This window comes from Esox lucius, chromosome 10, assembly GCF_011004845.1.
Source record: "Esox lucius isolate fEsoLuc1 chromosome 10, fEsoLuc1.pri, whole genome shotgun sequence".
NCBI classification, from domain to species: Eukaryota; Metazoa; Chordata; class Actinopteri; order Esociformes; family Esocidae; genus Esox; species Esox lucius.
Window position 1 is genome coordinate 12493608 of NC_047578.1, and position 26897 is coordinate 12520504.

A 26897-nucleotide genomic window follows, 5' to 3' on the forward strand; every position below is an offset into this window, starting at 1 on the left:
CCAATTCATGAAAAAGGAGCCCCGACAAAGTATGGAATGCATAAATTAACATACTTAGGAAACTTTGCAGGTGTTTTGAGTTAATTTGCTAATTAAAACTCTTCTCAGGTTGACATTTCTTTATTATACATTTTCTATTGTAATAGTTTGAGAAGTTGTATTTCCTTGAGCTGTAAGCTGTAAACAAAAATGCTTGAATTGTTTTACTTTATGTGTAATGAATCTAGAATATATGGTGTTACTTTTTGATTTGAATTTTTCCACGATACTCAAATGTTTTGAGATGCACCTGTATAAATGTACGATTTTAGTTTCAATAAAAAACTGTTTGTCTATTTGATAACAAAGAACTATAACAACTTTTTTCTCTAGAAAGTAAACGAATGTCAATGAATAAATGTATTTTGTATTAATGTAATCAAGGTATGAAATTAAATATTTATTTATTTATTTTGGTCAAAATATACATTTCACACATGAATCCCTTCTGATATCTGAGTGCATAGTTGTCCTTTTCACAAGTTCCCTGTCAGTTACAAACACACTTCACTGATGTAATATAAGTTTAACAGTTTAACAACACTTGAATCCCTGCTAGGGGAATATACAGATTAAACAGGGTTTGGTGGGAGTGCTTAATTTGACTGTGAAGAGGGTTTTCTTCTTTCATTGCTTTTATTGCTCAGGACTGATTTTGTATGTGTGTGTGTGGTGTGTGTATTTTAGAATTTGTAACATGAATGCAGAGTATACTATAGCTCTACTGTCTGCCTGGGTGAGGAATGATGATTGCTGATCCCTTTTATCGCCTTAAAAACTATATGTACCAAACTGCACCCAATTATCTCTAATATGGACTATTTTTTATGGGCTTGTAGGGCTCTGATCAGATGTAGTGCACAATATATGGAATAGAGGTCCGTTTGGGACACACACACAAATACACCTTGTGTTCCTGTTCACAAGAAATCACTCCCACAGTTCTTACTCACTGACATTGCCTTCAGCACTAAGCACTCAAGTGTCAAATAAATGAAAGACATGAGAGAACCTGCAGCGCTGTATTGAATCAAAGCAGGAGGAAGTACTGTGAGAATAAAAGACTGAAGATGATGATGCCTTCATGATGTTGGTTGTGTCATTTTAAACAATTACATACTGTTGATTTGCTCTGAAAAATAACACTAATGACAGTGATGATGCTGAAATTGATAATGATGATCAAGACAATGATAGTACTAGTGACAGAGATAATGATGATCAAGACAATGATGGCAATAGTGACGGTGATAATGATGGGTAAAACTGGATGTAGTAGTGGCAGTAATAATGGTGATCAAGCCTCATGATAATAGTGAAAGTAATAATGATGAACACGATAATGAGGGTAATAGTGACAGTGATGATCAAGACTGATGGTAATAGTGTCAGTGATAATGATGAACAATGACAGTGAGGGTAATGACAGTTAAAATGATGATCAAGACTGATGGTAATAGTGTCAGTGATAATGATGAACGTGACAATGAGGGTAATAGTGACAGTGATGGCTTTAGTTTTGTTGGTGGTTTGATATGATGATGGAGGAGGAGGAGGAAGAGGAGGAGTGGGAAGATGTCATTGATTGATAGGTAGTGATGAAGTGATTAAGAAAGGTAATAATGAAATTCTGAAAAAAAAATATGATACCATAATATGACCTCTGCTGTTACCCTAACACCAGCTCTGATGTAACCGTAATGCCAACTCGAGTGTTACAGTAATACCACCTCTGGTGTTACTGTAATTCCACCTCGATTGTTACCGCAATAGCACCTCGGGTGTTACCATAATACCGCCTCGGGTGTTACCGTAATAATGCCTCTGTTGTTACCGTAATACCACCTCAATTGTAACTGCAATAGCACCTCGGGTGTTACCATAATACCACCTCGGGTGTTACCATAATACCATCTCGATTGTTACTGCAATAGCACCTCGGGTGTAATCGTAACACCACTTCTGACATTACCGTAATACCACTCCGGGTGTTGCCATAATACCACCTCTGACTTTACCGTAATACCACTCCGGGTGTTACCGTAATACCACCTCTGACATTACCGTAATACCACGCCGGGTGTTACCGTAATACCACCTTGGGTGTTACTGTAATACCACCTCTGACATTACCGTAATACCACTCCGGGTGTTACCGTAATACCTCTGACATTACTGTAACAGCGTACCTGCCATCAGCTGTATCACCCTCCCCCTCCCAGGTGTCAGTCGTCCACCTGCTGAAGACCGTGCGTCTGCTGCGTCTGCTGCGACTCCTCCAGAAGATGGACCGGTACTCCCAGCACAGTACTGTGGTCCTGACCCTGCTCATGTCCATGTTTGCCCTGCTGGCCCACTGGATGGCCTGCATCTGGTACGTCATTGGCAAGAAGGAGATGGAGGCTAACGCCTACTCCTGGGACATCGGTGAGTTCTGAGGTGGCTGACTCGGCCCGAGTGGGGAGCAGGTATGAGACTAATTGAGATGGAGATAGTGTAAGTCATGGATGAGGGGCGTGGATGAGAGGCGTGGATGAGAGGTTGAACATTTCTTATAACAGATCAGGGGTTTGGCAGGAATATTGGCGGGCAGCTGGTTCTGTCCGAAGGGATTCAAGAATGGGGTCATCCAAACCAAATCAAAGTAATTTCTCGTGCGCACATACAAAAGGCGTGAGAGAAACAGTTATAACCACGCTTCATTTCATTTGTGAAGCGTTTTCTCATAGCAATAGTATTGAAATACTACAAGCGCTCCCTCAGTAATGAAATATTCAATATCAAGGGTAAGGAACTAGAAAATATTTTAGGGACCGTGAACATCAATGGATGAACATCTAGTTCTGTTTTCGGGGCTCAGGGGCGGAGCAGGACATGGGCAGCTGGTTCTCAGCTAGTTCTGGCATCAGATCACGGCTTACATGTGGTTGTTGTAGGATAGTCTCTTTTAGCTTCTCTCTCTCGCTGCAGTTTTAATGGCTATGCTGATTATTTCATAGATTTAAGTGATTTCTAATGAGACCCTCATTATTTACACTATAAAATATTCATACATGGAGGATGAATTGAATGTGTCCCCTCAGTAAACAGGTCCCCGCTTTTATTTGTATCTGGGGATTTTGATTGACGGAGTGGCAAACTCCCACAGTAATGACTTTCCAGCAGCCCCAGGCATCCCCTGAACTCTTCCAGGCCAACACATAATGAGGCCCCTAGGGCTGACCCCCAGTCAGTATCGATGAGCCAGGGTCTGTATTCTCCATTACCATTCCCTGACGTCTCCTAACTGATCCACAGTCAGTATTGATGAGGCAGACTCTATATTGTCCATTGCAGTTCTCTGACGTCACCCTACTGATCCACAGTCAGTATTGATGGAACCCAGAGCTTAAACTAACTCAGCCTCAGTGTCATTACATATCTTAGGTCGGTATATCGGGGGTTGCAGGATGAACGCGCCACATCCCAATTACTGTATTCCACCACTGATCTGAAGTCAGCGTCAGCAGCTCTGTGAGAGCTACAGTACAGCCAATGTTCAGTCTCTGGTGGAAGTCTCTGGGGCATGCTGACTGTCAGTCTCAATACACACAGCGCAGATAGGAGCTGACCTAAGATCAGTTTTGGTCCTCAGGCTATTAGGGCCATCAGCACAGACACTTCTAGCATATCTGCCTCTTTTCCTCCAATTATAATTCATATAATTATCCTTTTGTGAGAAACCTAACATTTTAGACATTTCCTAATATTTCTGCTTGTATACAAGGCACCCAATGTTCTGGATGTATTGATCAACACTGAGACAAGCTAAAGTTTTGACTCCGATAATGGGCTACAGGTTTGATGTATTTTGTGTTTTTTCATTTTCTTCATCAGCTAAGCCATCTTAGTCTCAGTGTAGTATAGTGCAGCTCCATAGCCAGCAAAACAAATACCAATCTGCCATTAGCTTTTATATCTGTATAAATCCTCTATATGTCTTATTCTAGTATAGCACTTTAGTACACGGTATAGCTGGTAAAGTGTATGTTCGCTACGGACTGAGAATTGGGAGGCATTTGGTTCAGTTTTCATGGGAGCGAGTGGACAAGTGTACATTTTAAGAGAAAGGTACGAACTAAACCACACATGGTTTCCTCTCTGCCTCGAGGCTGGCTTCATGAGTTGGGCAAGCGGCTGGAGTCTCCATATGATGCTCTGGGAGGTGTAAATGGGACGGGACTGAGCGGGCCGTCTTTGAGGAGTGTCTACATCGCCTCTCTCTACTTCACCCTGTCCAGCCTCACCAGTGTGGGCTTTGGCAACGTGTCAGCCAACACGGACGCTGAGAAGATCTTCTCCATCTGTACCATGCTCATTGGAGGTAAGGCACATGACAGGCACACACATTCACACACACCCAACTGTGGTCTCTGACAACTAGTGAAACGCTGCCCCCTCTCTCAAAGATATTGGGTGAGCCTTGGTGGGTTTTTCGATGGCACGGATAAACTAATCTCGCCTGCCAGAAAAAGGAAAAGCCTTTTCTCATTTTTATTATTCTCTCCCAGCAATACTTTTTGGATGAAAAACTGAGAGGTATCTGGCCTCTGACTTTCTCCTCCAGTGCGTTTTGATGAGGTGAGAAGTATGAAACTAAGAAAGGGCCAGCTGAAAGGGCAAGCTGTATGGGCCAGGTGAAAGGGCCAGCTGAAAGGGCCAGCTGAAAGGGCCAGGTGAAAGGGCCTGCTGAAAGGGCCAGTTGAATGGGCCAGCTGATAGGGCCAGAGTGGTTAATGTGTTAGATTAGCAAGCTATAGGACAATGTCAGTTAGCCAACGTTAGCCCTTTCGATCCTTGCTGGATATGAGCTTTAAATTAGCATTGTCAAATAAATGAAAATTCAGTCATCTAATATATATTCAGATGCAGTCTTTGGGTTAATTTGATTATCATTAGGCCAGTTTTGAATGTATTTGGCAACTATGAAGAAAAACAAGGCCAACATCTTACCACTGTTACTAACTATATACACAACTGTCAACTTTTTGTTTTGCACTTTCAGAGGTTCCATCTGGGAACATTTATTAAAAAAGCCCTACAGTCTTAAACTAGGCTGCAGAAGCTGCAGTTACATTTATAATGTTTTTTACCATTGCTGGTTTCACATGATTAATTACCACAAATGATTTTTTTCTAATTTAATCATAATCTTGATTCAAGTTAAAAACACCTTGCGTGGCGTATTTACTAATGTTAATTAGTACCACCAAGATGTGAGTTAAATGGAGCTGATGCAACAGCTGCTGTTAAAGAGGGAGTGAAATGTCAGATCCGTTTCAGAATCTGCTGTTCATTTCTTCAGTGTTTGTTGACATAATCTCACAGGGCTTATGTTTGGATGAAAGCTGTGGAGACTGGTGAGAAATGGCACCTATCCATTATTCCATTTAATTAGCATTAAGTGTCGTGGTATGATGGTGCCCCGATCAATTATGCAGTTTATAGATGTTGTTTTTGCTGTTTTGCCCAAAGTCGGCCTTTCCATGTAGGAAGTGTTCTGCCTCTGCATGCTCATGAGCTTGGCAGTGTTAAATGTCCCTGACTGCCCGGGGGCAATAACACATGCAAACACTCGTCCCACACACACACACACACACACACACACACCCACACATTAGTAATGTGGCCCCTCCCCAGCCCCGTCCCCCGTCTCCTCCCACTGCGAGTGTGATGAAAACAAACACCTAGCCAGTCCAGAGGGTCGTAGGTCAGCCCGTGTGTGCATTGAGGGAAAATGAATTACTAGCCTCCAGTAAATGCTCCCTATTCTAATCTTCAGTCAACCTTGAGCTCTGACACTTATTACAAAGCCCATTGTTACTCCCCAAAACCAACCTCCCAACCTCCATTTTACTACCACCACCAACTACAAACCAATGTCATGCCCCTCCAACTTCTCACTGACCCCCGCTAAAACCGTCCCCCCCCCCCCCCCACCCCAGCCCTGATGCATGCCCTCGTGTTCGGCAATGTGACGGCCATCATCCAGCGGATGTACTCGCGCTGGTCCCAGTACCACACGCGCACCAAGGACCTGAAGGATTTCATCCGGGTCCACCACCTGCCCCAGGGCCTCAAACAGCGCATGCTGGAGTACTTCCAGACCACGTGGTCCGTCAACAACGGCATTGACGCCAATGAGGTGAGTGGACAGATGTGGGTGATTGTCACTGACGTAGGTGTTTTTGTTGCCAGCCCGACCCAAGCGCAACTGTTGAGTTCGTTTTGCGAAAGGAACTCATTCAGTGGCTTTGTGATTGCCTTCGAGGGTGACAACAAATAGGTTTCGGCAGATATTTTGCGGAAAGAGTTAGGGATAGAAACATTTCGGATGGAGAGAACGAGAGCGGTGGACAAAGAGACTGAGTTATGGTAGACAGAGGAGGTGACTGGGAGACTGCGGCCTATCGTGTCGCAGGAGTTGCTGCATGTGACAGAGACAGACACAGTCGAGATGAGACAAGACTGTTGAGGTAGGATAAGGAGATGAATCATAGATGCATGAATTATAGATAGGCCTGTTGATTAAAGTGGGACTCCGTGGCCATAAGGACTCATTGATCTATTCTGTTTAGCTTTTTTTTCTCTGAAACAGAGACTGACAGGCGTTGTATGTCAGAAATTATTAGATGTTGGGGAGAGTGATTGTTCTGATAGAAGTGTAGCTGGTTCTCTGTTGTGGCAATAATAGTGTGTGCCAGAGGCTGAGTTCTTCATTTAGGAACTGGGTCTGTAATCCCAAGTGTTTTAGAGCTGGATCTAGGAACAGGTATCACTATACATTTAATATAATCTGTAAGGAAAACTTTGGTCCTAGAACAGCAGATCATTATAGAAATGGTCCTACTTGTGTATCATTATAGACATGGTCCTACTGGTGTATCATTATAGACATGGTCCTACTGGTGTATCATTATATACATGGTCATACTGGTTTATTATTATAGACATGGTCCTATTGGTGTATCATTATAGACATGGTCATACTGGTTTATTATTATAGACATGGTCCTACTGGTGTATCATTATAGGCATGGTCTTACTGGTTTATTATTATAGACATGGTCCGACTGGTGTATCATCATAGACATGGTCCTGCTGGTTTATTATTATAGACATGGTCCTACTGGTGTATCATTATAGACATGGTCTTACTGGTTTATTATTATAGACATGGTCTTACTGGTGTATCATTATAGACATGGTCTTACTGGTTTATTATTATAGACATGGTCCTACTGATGTATCATTATAGACATGGTCCTGCTGGTTTCTTATTGTAGACATGGTCCTACTGGTGTATCATTATAGACATGGTCCTACTGGTGTATCATTATAGACATGGTCCTACTGGTGTATCATTATAGACATGGTCCTACTGGTGTATCATTATAGACATGGTCCTACTGGTGTATCATTATAGACATGGTCCTACTGATGTATCATTATAGACATGGTCCTACTGGTGTATCATTATAGACATGGTCCTACTGGTGTATCATTATAGACATGGTCCTAGTGTAAGGCTTTATCATTCGGCCTCCTCTCAGATTAGCTGGTTGATGATCAGGCCCCCAGTGCAGCTGTGTCAGTTCATCCCGTCCCATGTAGGACAGATAAAAGTCAGCGCAACTTATAGATAACAGCAAACATGCAATAGAAAGTGACTTCATTAGATATGCGGTGACGTCATTACTTATTTATACTTAGCTGACCTTTTAACCCGGGGGGTCCCTTGAGATGAATACGTTATTTTCTCAAGGGAACTTACAATATACTGCACACAGGCCTGGGCTGACAATCTCTACCTTCCTCTGTCCCCCTCTTTCCCTCCCTCTTCCTCCTCCTTCACCCTCTTAGCTGTTGAAGGACTTCCCAGATGAGCTGCGTTCTGACATCACCATGCACCTGAACAAGGAGATCCTGGAGCTGTCGCTTTTTGCCTCTGCCAGTAGGGGGTGCCTGCGATCCCTGTCTCTGCATATCAAGACCACGTTCTGTGCCCCCGGGGAGTACCTGCTTCGCCAGGGGGACGCCCTGCAGGCCATCTTCTTTGTTTGCTCCGGGTCCATGGAGGTTCTGAAGGATGGGATGGTGTTGGCTATACTGGGTGAGGCAATGGGGACTGGTCCCCTGTCACATGTCTGTAACTCCCACGCTTCTCTGTCTCTCTGTGTCTCACTGTGTATCTCTGTCTCTCCGTGTATTTCTGTCTCTCTGTCTCTATCTTTCTGTGTATCTCTCTGTCTCTCTCTCTCTCTCTCTCTCTCTCTCTCTGTCTTTTTGTGTGTCTCTCTTTCTGTCTTTCTGTGTTTCTGTCTGTCTCTCCTGTGTCTGTGTATCTCTGTGTCTTTTTGTCTCTGTATTTACATACAGGTAGCTGAGGATAGATAACAAACAGTGTCAATAGTATGTGATGAAGTGCGAAGTGTGTGTGATGACAGTGTGCACGTTTGTTCGTGTGACGTGTTATTGTGAGTATGTGTGTGTTTATAGTGTACGTGTGAGTGTATGTGTGAGTGTGTAGGAAGAGTGGGATACTGATCAATGAGAGGCAGACGCGACAGTCCGTTTGCAGCCCTGTTTAACGGTCTTCTGGCCTGGGGTTGAAGCTGTGTGAGTCCTGTCAGTTGGACATGAGGCGCTGGTTCTCCCTGACACACCTGCCATGTGTTTGTGTAGGGAACAGCCAGAGGGCTGGATCATTGACTATTTATAGGTTCTTACTCTGACACTGTGTGGTGTGCAGGTCTTTGTGGATGACAGGGACCTTGACCTTGGCGCTGCATGTCGGGAGGTCCAGGATCCAGTTGCAGAGGGAGGTGTTCAGTCCCAGGGTCCTGAACTAAGTGATGAGTTTGGAGGGTATTCAGGGGTCAATACTCAACTGTAGATGAACAGCATTTTCACATACTACTCTTGTCCTGGTGGTAGAGGTTGTGTGTGCGTGTGTATGTATGTGTGTGTGGTCCAGTTAGGTTGTGGGACTCTTTCAGAGCTCTGTTCTGCTGACTGGGCAGAAGGTTGGGCTGACATCGAGTGTCTGGGGAACGCTCTCTAAAGGGTTGTCACACTTATTCCTTACAGGCCTTTTCACAGCTAAAACCTTCTGAGGGAGCTTGTGTTACACCATGCAGGAAAGAGGCAGGGGTGGGAGGGAGGGGGTTAACCCAGGGTGGGGAACAGAGACGGGGTGTGTGTGTGAAAGAGAGAGAGAGAGAGAGAGAGAGAGGAAAGGAAGAGATAGAAGCTGAAAAGGAGAAAAGAAGGGGTGGATAGAGGAGAGAGGGGTATGAGAGCAGTCACGACAGACAGCACTATCAGCAGTAAGCAGCAGCCATTAGCACACATTTGGTCCAGACAACCATCACATTACCACTCAGAATGCACGGGGAACAGTAAACTGAGTGCAGATATTCCTAATCAGGTGTTACATGTCCATAGTGTAGTTAATGTCATCTAACTAGGATCTATGACTGGTCCAAGATTTTGTTTTGTCTTTGTGAATGACCTCGCCCATGTTATAGCCCTAGCAACGATGTGGTCGGATGCTTTGTCTGTTCTAGTATTTGTATTTCTATGTTTGTAGCTGTCTGTCTGAAACCTTCTCCACCCCACCCTGTATTTGTCCCTGTGCCTCCCCAGGTAAGGGCGACCTGATTGGCGCGAACATGTCTGTAGATGACCGGGTGATAAAGACCAATGCGGACGTGAAGGCCCTAACCTATTGTGACCTGCAGTGTATTAACCTGTCCGGCCTGTATGAAGTCCTGGACCTCTACCCAGAGTACTCCAGCCGCTTCGTCCAGGACATACAGATGGACCTTACATACAACCTGAGGGAGGGACATGAGTGCCACGTAAGACAAACGCACACACACGCACACACACACACACACACACACAGTAGTATTACAGCACTACTGCTAGTAAATACTTCTGCCTTTTAACAGTGTTATTTATCCTTTTCTTGGTACAGGATGGAAGTACACAGGATGGAAGCAACAAAAATTACTTCCATTAAAATAGTTTAGTTGTTCAGAAAGTGGTAGAAATGATTTACATTTGAGTGATTACAGAAAAATAGAGAGAAAAAGAATAGTGAGAGAGTGATGGAAGAGGGATAGGAGAGAGTAAAGAAAGACAGAGAATGAGAGAAGACAGTGACAGGGGGACAGAGAGAGAGAGTGAGGCGAGAAAGAGAGAGAGAGAGGCAGAGGGAATAGAGAGTGAGGAGAGGTGGAAGCCAAAAGAGCGATACGAGAATGAGGAGCGAGAGCAAATATAGTGTGACAGCCCCACTCTTCAACATTTAAATAAATTATTTGCCAAGGGGCAAAATAGAAGTGTGCAGTGTCTTGCCTCACTCTGCTGGACTCAGATCTCAAAGGTCTTTTTTTGCAGACAATCTGATGCTTCCAGTCCAGATGCCAAAACCACAAACATACATTCTACCTAGACACTATTACCCTAGAACAGACAAGGGATTACACCCTGGCTTGAAGATCAACAACACAGGTGACTTTAACAAGGCTGTGAAGGACCTGAGACAAGGCAAGAATCGCCTTCTATGCCATCGAAAAGAACATAAAACCCAACTCAACCAGAATCTGCCTTAAAATGCAGGGTAGAAACCAAAAGCCCAAATAATCCATACCCAGCTGAATTGGGACAATACCCAGTAATTATCAAGATCCAAAAAAGAGTTGTTTAATTTCCCAACCAGCTAAAAGAAAGCAATTGTCAAATCTTCCATAACAAAGGCCTCATCTAAGTGAGTTGGTCTTTGGGCCCCTATTCACAAACACAACCAGAACCCACAGAGCCATCATTAAAGGAACAGGCATTTAATTCATTACAAACTGGAAAGAACCACAAAAAAATGAAATAAAACAACACATGGATAAACTCCAGTACTTGTTAAGCAAAATACCGTTATGTGTAATCATGTTCAGCACGGTTTGTGACTGACTGTCATCAGAAAAGGGTAACTAGTGGGCACAGGCAACATTGTTAACATGTATCTATAATTTGTCTTTCTCATATATACTAATTCAGTCATTTTTACAACACTATACAATGTTTGTATAAAATAAACTTAAATATGCATTTCTCCTTTATGAAACTTATTCAATATTTAATTAGAATTTCATGTCTTTTGTTCTAGTTTTGATTTTACGTTTGTTATTTATAATATCCTTACACTGTATTTGCTTTGGCTAGGTTTGCTTGCCAATAAAGCCCTTTCAACTGAACACTGAAAATGTTGAACATTGAAAAGAAACAGTGAGAAGAGAGAAAGAGGCAGAGCGAAAGTGAGGAGAGAGACGAAGAACAAGGAGAGAATGAGGAGAAACTGAGAGAATGAGTGAGGAGAAAACCAAAATCTATTTCTTTAAAGCAAGAGAAGGAAATAGAGAGAGACAAAGAGAAGAGAGAGGGAGAGAGAGAGAGAGAGAGAGACACTCTGGGCTTCTAGACTAGTAGTGCTGCTATAATTACAGTCAGGTGTGTCTGTTCCTGCCCAAATAATGCTGGCCCACTTTCAAACACAGACACACATAAACACACACCCACCACCGCTGTCATACTGAGAAGCAGCCCAAGAAAGGGCAGAGTCTTGGTGAAAGCTTTGAAGGAGGGTGTACTGTACAGCAGAAGGAGGGTGTACTGTACAGCAGAAGGAGGGTGTACTGTACAGCAGAAGGAGGGTGTACTGTATTGCAGAAGGAGGGTGTACTGTATAGCAGAAGGAGGGTGTACTGTACAGCAGAAGGAGGGTGTACTGTACAGCAGAAGGAAGGTGTACTGTACAGCAGAAGGAGGGTGTACTGTATAGCAGAAGGAAGGTGTACTGTATAGCAGAAGTAGGGTGTACTGTATAGCAGAAGGAAGGTGTACTGTACAGCAGAAGGAGGGTGTACTGTACAGCAGAAGGAGGGTGTACTGTATAGCAGAAGGAGGGTGTACTGTATAGCAGAAGTAGGGTGTACTGTATAGCAGAATAAAGGTTTGTGTAGAGGTTTGGATGGGCTAAGAAAAATATAGATAATTTATGTTAATTTTATAAAATGTTATTTTCCATCTTTCTTACAGGTTATATCCAGAATGTCCTCCAAACCGTTTGACAAACAGGTACTTTGATATGGAAAGGCTAAAATCCCTGTTATCTGATAATGCCCTCAAATATTCCTCTGGCAAAGTTGGGTTTTTCTTGTGTAAACCACAGATTATTGAAGATATATATATATATTTAAGGCAGGTGTATTGAGTGTTTAATTGACTGCCTAGATCCCATTTAACAACCCAACCAAAATGTTAAAACTCTCCCACTCTCCCTTTCTGGTAATTTATAAAACAGTACCGTATAAAAAATTCTCAAACTGTTTTTACAGTGATGGAGAGATGAGATGCATTTTAACCTGAGAAGAAAATAAATTGATGGTGATGGAGGGTTGGGAGGAGGGTTGTGGTGCTGGACGGTTGGAGGGAATGGTGTATGGAGGGATAGTAACTACGTTGGATTTTATGAGCTGGTTTGAGTGACAGACTGAAGAGGAAAATGTTGGCAGGCCATTGAATTACAGGGGAGAGTGTAAGCGCCATTCATAATTTACAACACAGAACTGATAGAATTATGACTGGAAATCTGGAGACAGTAGACCAGGTGACTGTCGACCAGGTGACAGTAGAGCAGGTGATTAATCAAAGCAAGGTATGGAGGCTACAGTGTGTGTGCTCTTTGGTGTGTGTTTGCGTGCATATAGACAGTAATCATATAGATGCTGTTGCACTTCAATTCTCTGCTTCAGTATTTTACTCCATCAGCAACTCGTGTCGCCGGTGGTCAGCATTCTGGAGTAGGCTTACGGGGGGTCATTAGAATCACTGAGGTCAGGAGTCATGCTGTTCATTACAGTCAAGATCAAAGGTCAACCAGGGCGGCTGCAGCCTTCGTTATTTCCCGAGACACAGTGTTAGCTCATATGGTTCATTTGGCTTGTTACAGGAAAGCATTAGTGCAGTGGTATGCAGATCTGGATCTCAAAGCCAGTTCCACTTCCACTCAGTCATTCCAGCCCCCTAATCAAGGACTTATTTAGACTTTGGATGCCAGGTGGGTTCAATGAATAATGAGGTACAACAGAAAATCAGCAGGCTCCAGCCATCATAGGACAAGAGTTGAATACTCCTGCCTTATGTTGCCAGGTCTCCTAGACAGCCCAGACGTCATTCATGGGGACTGAATTAAGAGCTCTTTCTCTATCTTTTCCTCTTATTCTCCCCTCCTTCCTTATCTCTTGTCTGTGGTTTATTGCCAGTATACCATGGTTAAGTGCTAAGACACTCTTTGATGGATTGTGCCTAAGTACCACTAATTATATTAAACAATTAATATGTTTTATTCAATGTATATTAACTAACACACTTGTAATGCCCTCAGATCAAAAGCAGTGAACTACTATATAGGGAATAGGGTGTCATTTGGGACATACCACTGGTTTTTATGGTGTTGTGTGTTTCAGAGATTTTCTTTACCTTCACCAATCCCTTGCTACCTCCATTCTTTAGCACACAGATCCATCGGTATGTCAAGCTGCCCCCTTCATTCAGGTCATTGTGTGGCAATTGATGCTGTCTGTCTGTCCGTGAAATGATATGAATGCACAGTGAATGTTCTTTGAACGTCCACGTTTCTGCTTTCATTTTCTATTAGGTTATCTTTCTTCTATCTCTCCCTCTCATCTCTACAGACAGAGGGAAGAGGCAATGGACAGGTTATCCAGTGCTGCCCATCCATAATTGAGAGCCAGGGGCTGGACGAAGAAGAGGAAGAGGAAGGTGAGCTGGAGTCTTTGTCTCCGGAATCGGAGCGGAACAGCATCCTGTACCCCAGTGAGGTGTTGTCTTCTGGTAGGTGTCCACCGGGTGGAGTCGGCATGGAGAGAGAGTTTCAAAGCAGCAAAAAAGTTATACATCAAACCAGTGGGAAACCCAGGAAGAAGATCAAGATCCAGCAGACATCTCTCACCACCCTAGACCCCTCCAACCTCAGCCCCAGGTAACAACTAATATCACGGGGCAATGTTTGGAATAATTTGTAGACAATCACTTGTTAACAGTTTAATCAATGTCTCTTGAAAAATTTGACTTGTAAAATATAAATATATTTTAATATATTCCACCTCACATTCACCCCTAAAAGGTTTTCTCATCTCTAGATGTTCAAGAACGTACTATCATGAGTCCCTGTTAAGTGCCAAATAAAAGAGTAGGGTTACCGGGTTACGGTACCAGTGTTGGCGATTTCATCGTACACTAGCCCCTCGTTACAGGGAATGGAAACCTATCTGTGCAACAGGGAGTGAAAATGTAATGCAAGTTGAACAAAAGATAAATCATTACCTACACATTTCAAGGCCATATATCTGTATGTGAATATGACTGATGTTATGTACAGTATTAGGCCCAGTCAGTTGTCTCCTATACAACACCAGAACATTTCCAAACTGAGTAATAAAGAAGGGAGAAAAATGCTTTCTTTAAGCCATCGTGCAGTTCATTCATAGTACTGTTCAAAAGGCTTGGGCCACCCAAAAAAAAGATTTAAAGCCATTTGCCTGAACGGTGGCCACACAAAACAGGGATAAGACCCTTGCACGGTACTGTATGTGCAGGATAAAAATGGGGGCACACGGGCAAGGCATAGCCCCACCCACTTTGCTAAGTATAGCCCCAGACCACCAAAGGGACTACCCAGAGACAAGACATAATACAGCCCACAGAGTGGTTCTCTCCCACCCCATGAATCCTGGGACCACTAAACCAGACAGAATGATTTTGTGGCCAGCGATTCAACCCACTCATGTGGAGTACGACAAAAAGACGGGCATGACGTGACACATCCCTATTAGGGACTGCGTGGGAGAGTGGGAGTGAGCCAGTGACTCAGATTCCATAATAGGGTCAGTGGCAGAGTGTCCCGGTGTTCAGCTTCAGGCCACTTGGCCAGTTTACAGAAGATTTAAAGGTAAAGAATTAAAGGTTAAAACAAAGATCTCTCGCAGGAGTTGACAGGTTGTTGCACCAGAATTGACGTCTAATGGGAGAAAGCCCCGCTTCCAGCTGTTTTTTATGAAATTCAAAGAACAATAAGGAGGCCTGTATCTTGTGACCATAGCGTATATATAGAAATGTCTGGCAGAACCAATTCAGAGAGGAGTAAGAACAAGTTTATTGGACTTACAGAATTTAGCGTTAGTGTAGTTTTAGTCTCATAAGGGAAGTCAAAGAGAGTAGCAGTGTAATAGAATACATTTCTGGTTTTGCAGTGTGATAGAGTAGGAAAGAGATCATGGTCCAGAGGTCCTTCACGGTTTTGTTTGAGATGACAACCATCACGATTCATTGTCAGATCTGACATTAGATCTCTCCGTTCCTTCTGACCTAGAACTGGTGTCTCTGTTTTATCCAAGTTTTAATGGAAAAGCCATTCGGGCCATTTCAGATCCTTAGCTGAAACACTAGCTCCTTGGGTAACCAACATTGGGGCTTCATCAAAATGTGCAGCTGTGTGCCATCTCCACAGCAGTAAAATTATAAAATATGTTTCCAAATAGCATCACCAAGTGGCAGAATTTATAATGAAAACAGAACAGGTCCTAAAATAGAACCTTGGGGAACACATGTACAGTACCCTGCAAAAGTGGTACACTAACATTGTACACCTATTTTTTATGCCAGTAAGTATTTACTTTCTTGTAAAAGCAATATGTAAATCTTGCAAGAATCTTGGAATAATTTAACACAGGACTACTTAATATAAATGTCAGTCTACTAAACCGAACCGAAGAGAAGTCACACAAAATTCTGGATTCTTTTAGAAACCCAAGAAGTTTCTTTGTGTTCACAAATGTTTTTTTGTCTAACAAATTAACATTACATTTCTCCAAATATTTCTGATTGACTTGGCTCTCTCCCCCTTCCTTCTCTTTACTTTCTGTCTGTCTGTCTTTGTGTCTCTCCGTCTGTCTCTCTATGTCTATAGGATTGTGGACGGCACAGAGGACTGTGAAGATACAGAGACGTCTCCACTGTTTTCCTTCTCACCCAGTCGAGGGTGTCCAGTCAGCACCCCGGGCAGCATCCCAGCCACAGATACAGGTCTCCAACCGTCCACCACCTCCACAGCCATGATCACCATTAAAGTCAACCACCACCAAAATCACTACAACTACTACTACTACAACTAGCCCTACTACTACTATCAGCACCCCTACTACTGCTACTACTACCAGCCCTACTACTACTACTACCAGCACCCCTACTACTACTACCTGCACTACTAGCAGCACCCCTACTACTACTACTACCTGCACTACTACTACTACCTGCACCCCTACTTCTACTACCTCCTGCCCTACCACCACTACTACTACTACTACCAGCCCTACTAATACTACTACCAGCACCCCTACTACTACTACTACCTGCACTACTACTAATACTACCAGCACCCCTACTATTACTACCAGCCCTACTACTACTACCAGCCCTACTACTACTACCAGCACCCCTACTATTACTACCTACCCTACTACTACTACTACTACCAGCCCTACTACTACGACTACCAGCACCCTACTACTACTACTACCAGCACTCCTAATACTTCTACTACCAGCACCCCTACTACTACCAGCACCCCTACTACTACTACCAGCCCTACTACTACTACCAGCACCTCTACTACTACTACTACCTGCATTACTACTAATACTACCAGCACCCCTACTATTACTACCAGCCCTACTACTACTACCAGCACCCTTACTACTACTACTACCAGTCCTACTACTACTACCAACACCCCTACTATTACTACCTACCCTACTACTACTACTACTACTACCAGCACCCTTACTACTACTACTACCAGCACCCCTACTACTTCCAGCACCCCTACTACTACTACTACCAGCACCCCTAACATTACTTCCAGCACCCCTACTACTACTACCAGCCCTACAACTTCTACCAGCAACCTTGCTACTTCTACTACCAGTCCTACAACTACTACCAGGACCCCTACTACTACTAACAGTTCTGGTTCTATTAGATCCCAGTGTAGCATTTGAAACTGTAGATCATAGAACACTTAGAAATAGGCTGGACATTTTCCAGGACAGTCCTTGATTGGTTCAGCTCTTATCTAGATGGCTGGAGTTACTTTGTCACCATTGGTAATCATGAATCTGATAGGGTGGCAATGACATGCAGAGTTCCACAGGGATCAGTTCTCTGATCGCTTCTGTTCAATCTCTTTATGCTACCTCTGGGCCAAATTCTACAGAACAACAACATTAACTACCACAGCTATGCTGATGATACTCAAATATATATGGCTCTCAAACCGTATGACAACAGTTCAATAGACTCTCTTTGTCACTGTATAGAGCACATAAATACCTGGATAAACCAAAATTGTCTACAATTAAACCAAGATAAAACTGAGATTATTGTGTTTGGCAATAAAAATAAAAGAACAAGTATTAGTAAAGAGCTGGATTCTCGGGCCCTTAAAACCAGGGATCAAGTGCGTAATCTTGGTGTTCTGATAGACTCAGACCTCACATTTAACAGTCATATCAAAGCGGTCACCAAAACAGCATTCTATCATCTAAACAATATAGCCAGAATCAAAGGCTTGGTGTCCCAAAAAGACCAAGAGAAGCTCATCCATAATTTTATCTCTAGAAGAGTTGACTACTGTAATGGCCTCCTAACTGGACCCCCGAAAAAGACTGTAAAACAGCTGCAGCTCATTCAGAATGCTACTGCTAGAATGTTAACCAGGACAAAGAGAACAGAGAACATCACTCCAGTTCTTAAATCTTTGCATTGGCTTCCTATGTTTTTATCCCATTCTTAATCTTTATAGGTTTTCTTATTGTCTTTTTTCTTATTATGATGTTTTCATTTGTTTTGATGTTTTCATTTGAGTATTTGTTTTTATGTTGTTGTATTTTTACATATATATATATATATATATATGTATTTTTTTCTTTGTAAAGCACATTGAATTACTTCGATGTATGAATTGTGCTATATAATTAAACTTGCTTGCTACCAGCCCTACTACTACTACCAGACCTACCACTACTACCAGACCTACTACTACTACCATCCCCACTGTTACAACCAGTACCCCTACTACTACTACTACTACAAGCCCTACTACTACTATTATTACTAGCACCCTTACTACAATTAGTACCAGCACCCCTACTACTACTACTATCAGACCTACTACTACTACCATCCCCACTGTTACAACCAGTACCCCTACTACTACTAATACTACTACTACTACCAGCCCTACTACTGCTATTATTAATAGCACCCTTACTACAACTACTACCAGCCCCACTATTACTACCAGCACCCCTACTACTACTACTACCAGCCCCACTATTATTCCCAGCACTGCTCCTAGTACTACTACTACTACCAGCAGCCATACTACTACTATTACTACTACAACTACCACCAGCCCTACTACTACTACTATCAGTCCCAATACTATTACTACTATTACTCCTACCACTACTACCACCAGCCCTACTACCACTACTACCCCCAGCCCTACTACTGCTACTACTGCCACCACCCCTACTACTATTACCACTATTACTAAAACTACTACTGCTGCTACTACTACCATCACTTCTACCATCGCTAATTCTTCTACTACCAATGCCACTACCACTACTAATACTACTACTACTACTACTACTACTACTACTACTAATACCACCCCCGGCAGCAACATCGCCACCTCCATCATCCCCACTAAAACGACCACCTCTACCTCTGACATGCTGTTTTTCCAATGTACTCTTTCAATATGACGTGTTATTATATCGCCGCTGAATACCAAGGTGTTCGGAGATCTAAGTAACAGTACTGTATTAACAGTTCTTTTTGGGGATACTTTTTAACGTGTGTTGCAGATTTGATCCAGATCAGCAGGGCAGAGTTAACAGCTAAAACTGAGGAGACCAGAGAAAAACTACAACACCTTGACAAAGAGGTATATTATGTTGTGTGTGTGTGTTTCTGTGTGTGTGTGTTTTTGTCTGTGTGTGTCTGTGTGTTTATGTGAAAGGTATTTGGCTGAAGGCAGCAGCATTAGTCAGGTGAGCTCCTGGGGCTCAGGTACACACCATCCATATGGCTTGCTCAGGTGGTAGATGTAAGATGTAGGGAGCCAGAGAACGAGGGATAGAGAGACAGATATGGAACAGGAAGGGAGTGCTCTTCAAACTCCTCCAGAGGGCAAAGATTAAAACGGAATTAAAAACTCACCAAATGGTGTCACGGAGAACGTTCTACAATGTTGCTTAACATTTGTAGGACCAGGACATTCGTTTTAGCCTTGGAAACATTTACCCTGCCATGAGTCGTGCCTTAGAAACAGCTCTTAGCTTTGGTGTATTGGCCACATACCACATCCCCTTGTGCCTTATTGCTTAAATATAACAGGGACATAAACTCAGCTTCACTCTCTATGCACGCGGAGTCTGTGATAGGCCTGTGGTACTGTATCCCATGGTTTTGATTGGCAGGTGGCTAAATTGACATTAAGCTCATGGCAGGTGTCGGTCCTCCCTGTGGTGCCTCACTTCATCACCTGGCCTGAGCTGGTCGGAGGAGGAGAGGAGGAAAGGAGGGAGAAACAGTGAGGAGAGATTTGGGACATGTGGAGAATACAAAACAGAGATGGGGGTGAGTGAAATGGAAGGGGTTGGGGGAGAAGGACAAATGACTAAAAGGGGAAGAGGAACGGGCTGCACCTGTCGCCCCCTTCCTATCATCTCTCCCTCCTGTCTCCTCCTCTCTGTCCCTCCTCCTTTTTCCCTCTATCGCTCTCTCTGGGAGGACTGTGTTTGACAGGTTGTCTCTCAGTGTGGTAACTGGGGGTGTTTGTGATCCTCACCATTACCAGAGCCAGTCCTCGCTGGTCGCCACGGGAGATGGGAGAGGGGCAGAGATTAACCCTGAATGTTTGTTTCAAAATAAACCAATACTGTGCATTTTGGTCCAAATATGTTGCACCACTAGGGCTACACTATATATTATTTGTGAGTAGCTAAAAATGATATCAGCAGTTTTTAGCTTTTTCTGTAACTGTAGATAAGAACATCTGTTAAATGTCAGCTTGATTCTTGAAAAATAAAATTCAGCTGTTTTATTGTGGATATTTGGCTAACAACATGTACTGCTATAGAAAACATTTAATCAGGCACTTAATTATACAGTGATTATAATTAAAATGCAACAATTAAACAATTTGCCAAGATTTTTATTATAGTTTTCTGGAAGTAGAGGGAATGTTAGAGACCACTGTAAATAATAATAATAAGTGTCTTTTCATAACACTGCATATACATTAGAAATTGTCTGTTAGTGCATTAATCTGAATTAAATGGTGAAATCATACTGATAAAAAATATTAAAATCAAATCAAATATAATTTGACAATAATTTGTCAAATACTTCCTTAAAGGCAGCTTTAGATTTAAACTTAAATATAAAGATACAAAAGAGTAACCCAACATCACCCTCATTTAATAGTTGTTTAGTAGTCATTTAATAGTAATTTGTCAGTTTGGTTAAGTAGTTTAATGGTATAGAGTCTATACCAGGTCCTGTCAGTTACAGACTTGAGGCACTGGTACCATACACCTTTCATGAAAACACGTGGAGTCATTGACTGTTTCAGGGCTTAACTCCACCTGGTTTAGACTTAAACAATGATGTCATTAATAAACACAATAATGGCCCATCATAATCATTAAGCACCCGTTACTGAAGATAAATGAAAACAACCTGATAAACGTTGAATAATAAACTAATGAGATTGAGATGCATTATGTCCTGCTGATCTCTAGTTCAACCCTCACAAGCCTCCTGATGGTTCTTCAGTTTTTCACTTCCCTCTATTATCTCCAAACGCTTCCCCCTTGACCAATAGTTACGTTCCCCCTTGACCAATAGTTACGTTCCCCCTTGACCAATAGTTACGTTCCCCCTTGACCAATAGTTACGTTCCCCCTTGACCAATAGTTACGTTCCCCCTTGACCAATAGTTACGTTCCCCCTTGACCAATGAACTCTCAGACGACCTGTGACCTGTGATCCTGAAGTCGTGTGCTCCTGCGGGATTTGGATGACGCATTACGTCTGATGGACAGGGGCCAAATTCTGACCCCTGGTTCCTGAGAACATAATCAACACCCGCCCCGGAGATCTGGAACCATTGCAGCCTATAAGGAACATCCCAACAGCACTTAATCACGCAAGAGACATAAGAACGATACAACACATCCACACACTCATACGCACACACATCCACACACTCAAGCACACACGATACACGCTCTCAAGCACACACAGCGAGCAAGAAACTCCTGATGATTCCGTTGGTTTGTTTCCGATGGGAACACATTAAGCCGCTGTTCACGTACATCCATAACCCATTCAGGGTTGACTGTAATCCACAGAGTGGATTTTATAAGGATCCCTGTTAGCTGGCCACTCTTCTTGGTGCTGTACTCAGCTTAGTGCTGTACAATCCTTTTTAGTCAACCAGCTTAAAAAAGCCTGTAAACAGAAAAAAGCAGTTTAGAGAGCAATATTATTCCCTACACTGTTGAGCTCATTTTTTATGAACTGACAGTGAACTGTGTAGATTTTTTTCAACCAGTAAATTTCAGGTGGGATTTTCCTTGCCGTGTCTGCCAATGTGTTTGAGGAGACAATAATCTCTATAAGAGAGGCTGATGGAATAGAGGGAGTGTGCAATTGTTTGATTTTACTCCAGCAGCCTGTCCACTGTTCTGTATGTTCCCAAAATAATTTATAGGTAAATAAATATGATTTCACTATTAGTGTAGAAATGAACATGTACCTTTACTAATATACTGCAACTCTACATGTGCTTATTTAATATTGTGTTCTTTGGTTAAGGTTAGTTTGAAAGTAAGGTAATCTCTTATGGTTAGGTTTGAACAAGGTCATCTGTTGTGGTTAATGTTTAGTAAAAAGGGAAAGTAACTGGGTATGGTAAATGTCATATTTAAAGGGAAGATAAAGATCTGTCTCACTCTCCTTTTCTTCTCTGTTTCACTCTCCTCTCCCACTTGCTCCTCTGTTTGTCTCACTCTACTCTCTGTCACACCTTCTCTTCACTCTTTTTCCGCCTCACTCTTTCTCCCGCTCAATCTGTCTCTATCTCTGTCTCCCCCTCAACCCTCTCCGCCATCTCTGTCTCTGAGGCTGAAATTGTGTTGACAGCGTTGCAGATTGGACTGTCCTCCTTCCCTCAGATCCTCTATATTTATCCATCGTTTACACAAAGACTTTTGTAAGGGAGAGAGAGAGGCCAATGGTGTCTCTTCAATTACACCTGAGAATGATTTTTCCTCAAGTTCATCAATCTCCCAGATACGACCATAGCTGGTGCTGTCTGGCGCCATTGGGTCACAGTCAGTTATAGCTTGTGTGGACATCTTTACATTCAGCACTGTAATGTTAAGTGCCACGTGAAAAGTGTCAACTCGTCTTAAATGGCCTCTTGTTTTACATGTTTGCGGCGTGATTCTCTTCTGCAACTGTGTGTTACATGCATGTGGACAGGTCTGGTCTTGGTCACCTGCGTCCTATTAATGGGTTACCTAACGTGATGAAGGGTCGTGTGCGTTTTGAGTGACACGGACGACTGGCACGCTGGCAGGGTGCCCTCACTGTGCCCTGTCTCTGTAAAGCCACTGCCAGCTGAATAGGACTAATCACGTCCAAACCATCATTTTAATGGCCAATTAGAAGAGCATCATGAAGCTGGTCCAGAATAGCAACCCAAAATGGCTGGCTGGAAATGACCAAATTAATATTGATGACCCCGAATTGATGTAATAATGGTAGTTTCACAGCGGGTGTGAAATCCGAAAGTTGGCATACAGTTAAGCATAAGACAATGAAATATGAGCGGTGAGAGTATTGCTAAAATACACTGATTTGCGGTGGACGTATATGTGCAGACCTCATATCAGTAAAGTATATGTGGTTGGAGGGAGATTAGCATGTTTCAGTGCACTTTGTTGTGCTGCTCTTTTGGTAACTGTTTATAGGTGTCTCGATGTGATCAGCATAGTCTTGTTAGTCTCCATGGGAGAGATGGCTGGTAGCTGGGTGTCACAGCACTGGGAGATAATCCGTTCAGGTGGATTATTTGGTCATAATTGACGTGTACCACTTGCCTGCTGTAGGATCTTTTGGGGAACAGTGGCTGACGGGTGAGGAACAGGTCAGCGGGGATCCAGCCTGCAGGCCTTCGCCCACGGAGTCACGTAGGACCTTGACGGAGGGCAGATGTGCTACAGGATTTGGGTGGTGGTCGTTGGCAGCCGCTTACACTATTTACGGACCGTACATGGCATTGCAGTTAACCTCCGCAGCGACAGATGCCAGCCAAAACCAGACGGTGCGGAAGGGGGGCGGGGACAGACCTCTAGCTCAGGGCTCTGGCTAATCCACGGTGGCGTATTCGCTTCCCACTGGGGACCAATAAAAATAGAATTCATCCGAATGCACTGCGCTGCGGTGCGTTATTCTGGATAGGAGTGTCTGCTGAACGATTCAAATGATAATGTGTAAAGCCTTTACAGGATCATCATCATTTACTGGAAGATATTCTTTTTTTCCCGCTCCCTCAACCGGCACACCTGTGCTCTGGCGCGTGGCCTGGGTGATTGCTGTGAGGTTGGCGCGCGCCTGAGATTGTGGGAGATGATTGTCTTTAAGAAATTTGAATGAGTCTGCCAAACTGACAGCTGAGTGCCCAATCTCAGTGTCCTCCTGTAGTCCACCACCACCTCCATGGTTTTGTCTGTGTGATTTTGACTAGGCCACACCGCTAGTCATTAATCTCGCCACGGAATATACATTCCTGGCTGTCAGTTATGACGCTTACCAGAGTCGTTTAGTAGTTGGACAGATTGGCGGTACAGTAATTGGTTGAGAGTGGGTAGAGAGAGGGTGTGGGTATGTATCCATGTCGAGTCCGAAATGTGCATAACCATCCACACAGACTGTTGAGTTAGTCCTGTTGGCCTTTCTCCGTGGTAGAGCCGCGGAGAAAATCACCGATCCAAAAGTGCCTAATTTAAACCCACATAGGTGTGACTGACAGAGATGGTTTGGTTTTCTCCGCAGGTGAGTTCTCTGGGAAAGGAGGTGTCAGAGATGGGCCGACTCATGAGGAATATGGCTCACCTGATGGAGTCCCTCATATCCGGACACCACCCCCAGACCCTGTATTCTGCACACCGCGTACCCGACCACCCAGCCTGCCTTTCCCAGCCGATGCCCTCGCCCCACCAGTCCGCCCACCCTCAGACCGGACCTCTCTGGGCCGACATGTCCCTCACCACCCCTTCAACTCGCACTCCTCCGCCGCACGTTAGCCTGGCCCAGCGGCATCCTGGGACTTTATTCCACGTGGACCCTGCCGTCGCCACCGGTACACTCAGACCCCAAGACCATCACCCGGTCTACCCCTCCTGCCGCGGGCCGGACACTTCCCCCGTCTCCTCCCCCTGCCCTTCCTCCTGCTGCCCTGCGGACGTGTCCACGATGCCCCCGCCGCCCCCCTCGCCCCTCATCTCGCCCGGGACGCCCCCCCACCAGGGAGGAGGGGGACACCCCGGGTCTACCAGGTTACGGGCACACAGTTTGGAGACCCCCCCACAGCGGCTGCATGACGTTGGGGGGACCATAGAAGTACCCCTATATATCTCTGGGAGCCTGCCCCGCACAGGACGGAGCAACCAGCACATGGATCTGTAGCGGAATGAAGTGGGCTCTCACTTAGAGACTGGACTAAAGACATACAGGAATACTGAACTAAAGGGGTTCTGGACTTTGACATGGTCTCTATATCAGGGGTATACACTTATGATGATATCCTTGCATTTTTTCTATCTCCGTTTCTAAGGCACGTTTTTTTCTTTTTAAATAGCATGACAAAAAGCAGAGGGGCAGTAAGTGTCCTAGAGGTAACGACACGTTGTTTAGACGTTAGCAGACGTTCCTGTAGTGTTGTAGAGGGGTATAGAAGCATAAAGGCTGCTGTGACTTTGTCTTTAAGTCTCTGGAGAAGACCCTGGGGGTCTGGAGGAGAGGAGAACAGCAGGGCTACACAGGGACAAGAAATAAGGGGGGGGGGGCTGAGTCGCGTCAGGCGTGAAGAAAATATTGGAGACTGTACGGATAAAGAGAGAAAGGGATGAGGGGGCTGTAGGAGGGAGGGTCGTGCTCTTTTGCTCCTTGCTGGCGGGGTTTCAGGTTGAATGACTTGGAGAAGAAGAGGAGAGAATAGAAAGAGTGGTGGGGTAGAATGGGGATAGTGATGGTGGAGGGTGTGGAAAGTGATGGGGGAGGATGGGGAGAGTGATGGGTGAGGTTCGGGAGAGTGATTGGGGAGGATGGGGAGAGTGATGGGGGAGGTTCGGGAGAGTGTTGGGGAGGATGGGGAGAGTGATGGGTGAGGTTTGGGAGAGTGATTGGGGAGGATGGGTAGAGTGGTGGGGGAGGATGGGGAGAATGATGGGGGAGGAAGGGGAGAGTGGTGGGGGAGGATGGGGAGAATGATGGGGAAGGATGGGGAGAGTGGTGGGGGAGGATGGGGAGAATGAAGGGGGAGGATGGGGAGAGTGGTGGGGGAGGATGGGGAGAGTGGTGGGGGAGGTTCGGGAGAGTGATGGGATGTGTGTTTTCAAACTCCAGTTTGTCATCCACCCCTGCCTCCTAAAACCCTGCTCGTCTAGCCAAGGTCTGGGCCGGTGGCTGGTGTTTGGGGGCTGGCGGGTGGGATAGAAGGTGTTGGTTGAATGGGCATAGGATGGACTGAAGCGGTGGCGTGAGATGCTCTTTAGAGGTGGTCCTGGGGGGGGGGGGGTTGCGCCTGGAGTAACACAGCCCATGCTGTCGTCTGTCCTACTGTTCACAGCGAGGCAACTCTTTCTCTATTTCTCAACACAAATCGCTGTCTTTCTCTCTCTTTTGTAATCACGACATCTATGTCCCTCTCTCTCTCTCTCTCTCTCTCTCTGCATGCATGCCTCTCCAAGCCCTCTGAGTAGTGCCTGTAGACATACATTAACATGCTGCATGTCACTCTATGGAAATCCAGCTTGCCATTTATCTATTTAAAGGAAACAAGTTTCATTCTTTAATTACTGAACTTGACATTTATTGACACATTAATAGGGACGGGGTCTATTTATATAAAACAAACAGGGAGTTTTTTTTAAACATATGTAGCAAGAGACACCCCTGTAATGAAAGGCCAGGAGCACTATACCAATATAGGTTTATGATTCATTAGGCCCGATGGGCAGGTTTTCCCGGAATGTTTTTTGGTTACAGGCTGCCTCTGAGTTCCATATCCTTGAGAAATCTGAATAAAAGGCAGTATGTCCACGTTTCAAAGCACAGGAAGAAACACGTTTTTATATTTATATGAATGTATCGATACTAAATATGTATTTTTGTACCTTGTGAACTGCAGGGGTAAGGGTTGCTCATTGTTGGTGGGGAGGGTTGTAGAAGTGATTGCTTATTATGTTGGGCAAACAGGAAATAGGGGGAACAGATTCTGATCACTTCAAGCTCCGCGGGTCTAGTTCCAGAACCATTCATTTCAATGGAACACATTTTGAGATAAACTAACATAGTGAAGTTTAATGTTTTAA

General features: G+C 44.1%; 1 protein-coding gene across 1 annotated transcript in view; it reads left to right on the forward strand.

Moving 5' to 3' along the window:
• kcnh8 (potassium voltage-gated channel, subfamily H (eag-related), member 8) overlaps positions 1 to 25343 on the forward strand; it is a 53931-nt gene extending 28588 nt beyond the window's left edge. The window contains exons 7-16 of the mRNA XM_013135493.4: positions 2262 to 2466; positions 4190 to 4402; positions 6024 to 6223; positions 7942 to 8191; positions 9727 to 9941; positions 12178 to 12216; positions 13836 to 14143; positions 16130 to 16245; positions 19095 to 19174; positions 24358 to 25343. Coding sequence (XP_012990947.2) covers positions 2262 to 2466; positions 4190 to 4402; positions 6024 to 6223; positions 7942 to 8191; positions 9727 to 9941; positions 12178 to 12216; positions 13836 to 14143; positions 16130 to 16245; positions 19095 to 19174; positions 24358 to 24990 — 2259 coding nt within the window. The 3' untranslated portion in view covers positions 24991 to 25343. The remainder of the gene's footprint in view (positions 1 to 2261; positions 2467 to 4189; positions 4403 to 6023; positions 6224 to 7941; positions 8192 to 9726; positions 9942 to 12177; positions 12217 to 13835; positions 14144 to 16129; positions 16246 to 19094; positions 19175 to 24357) is intronic.
• Positions 25344 to 26897: the final 1554 nt, after the last annotated feature.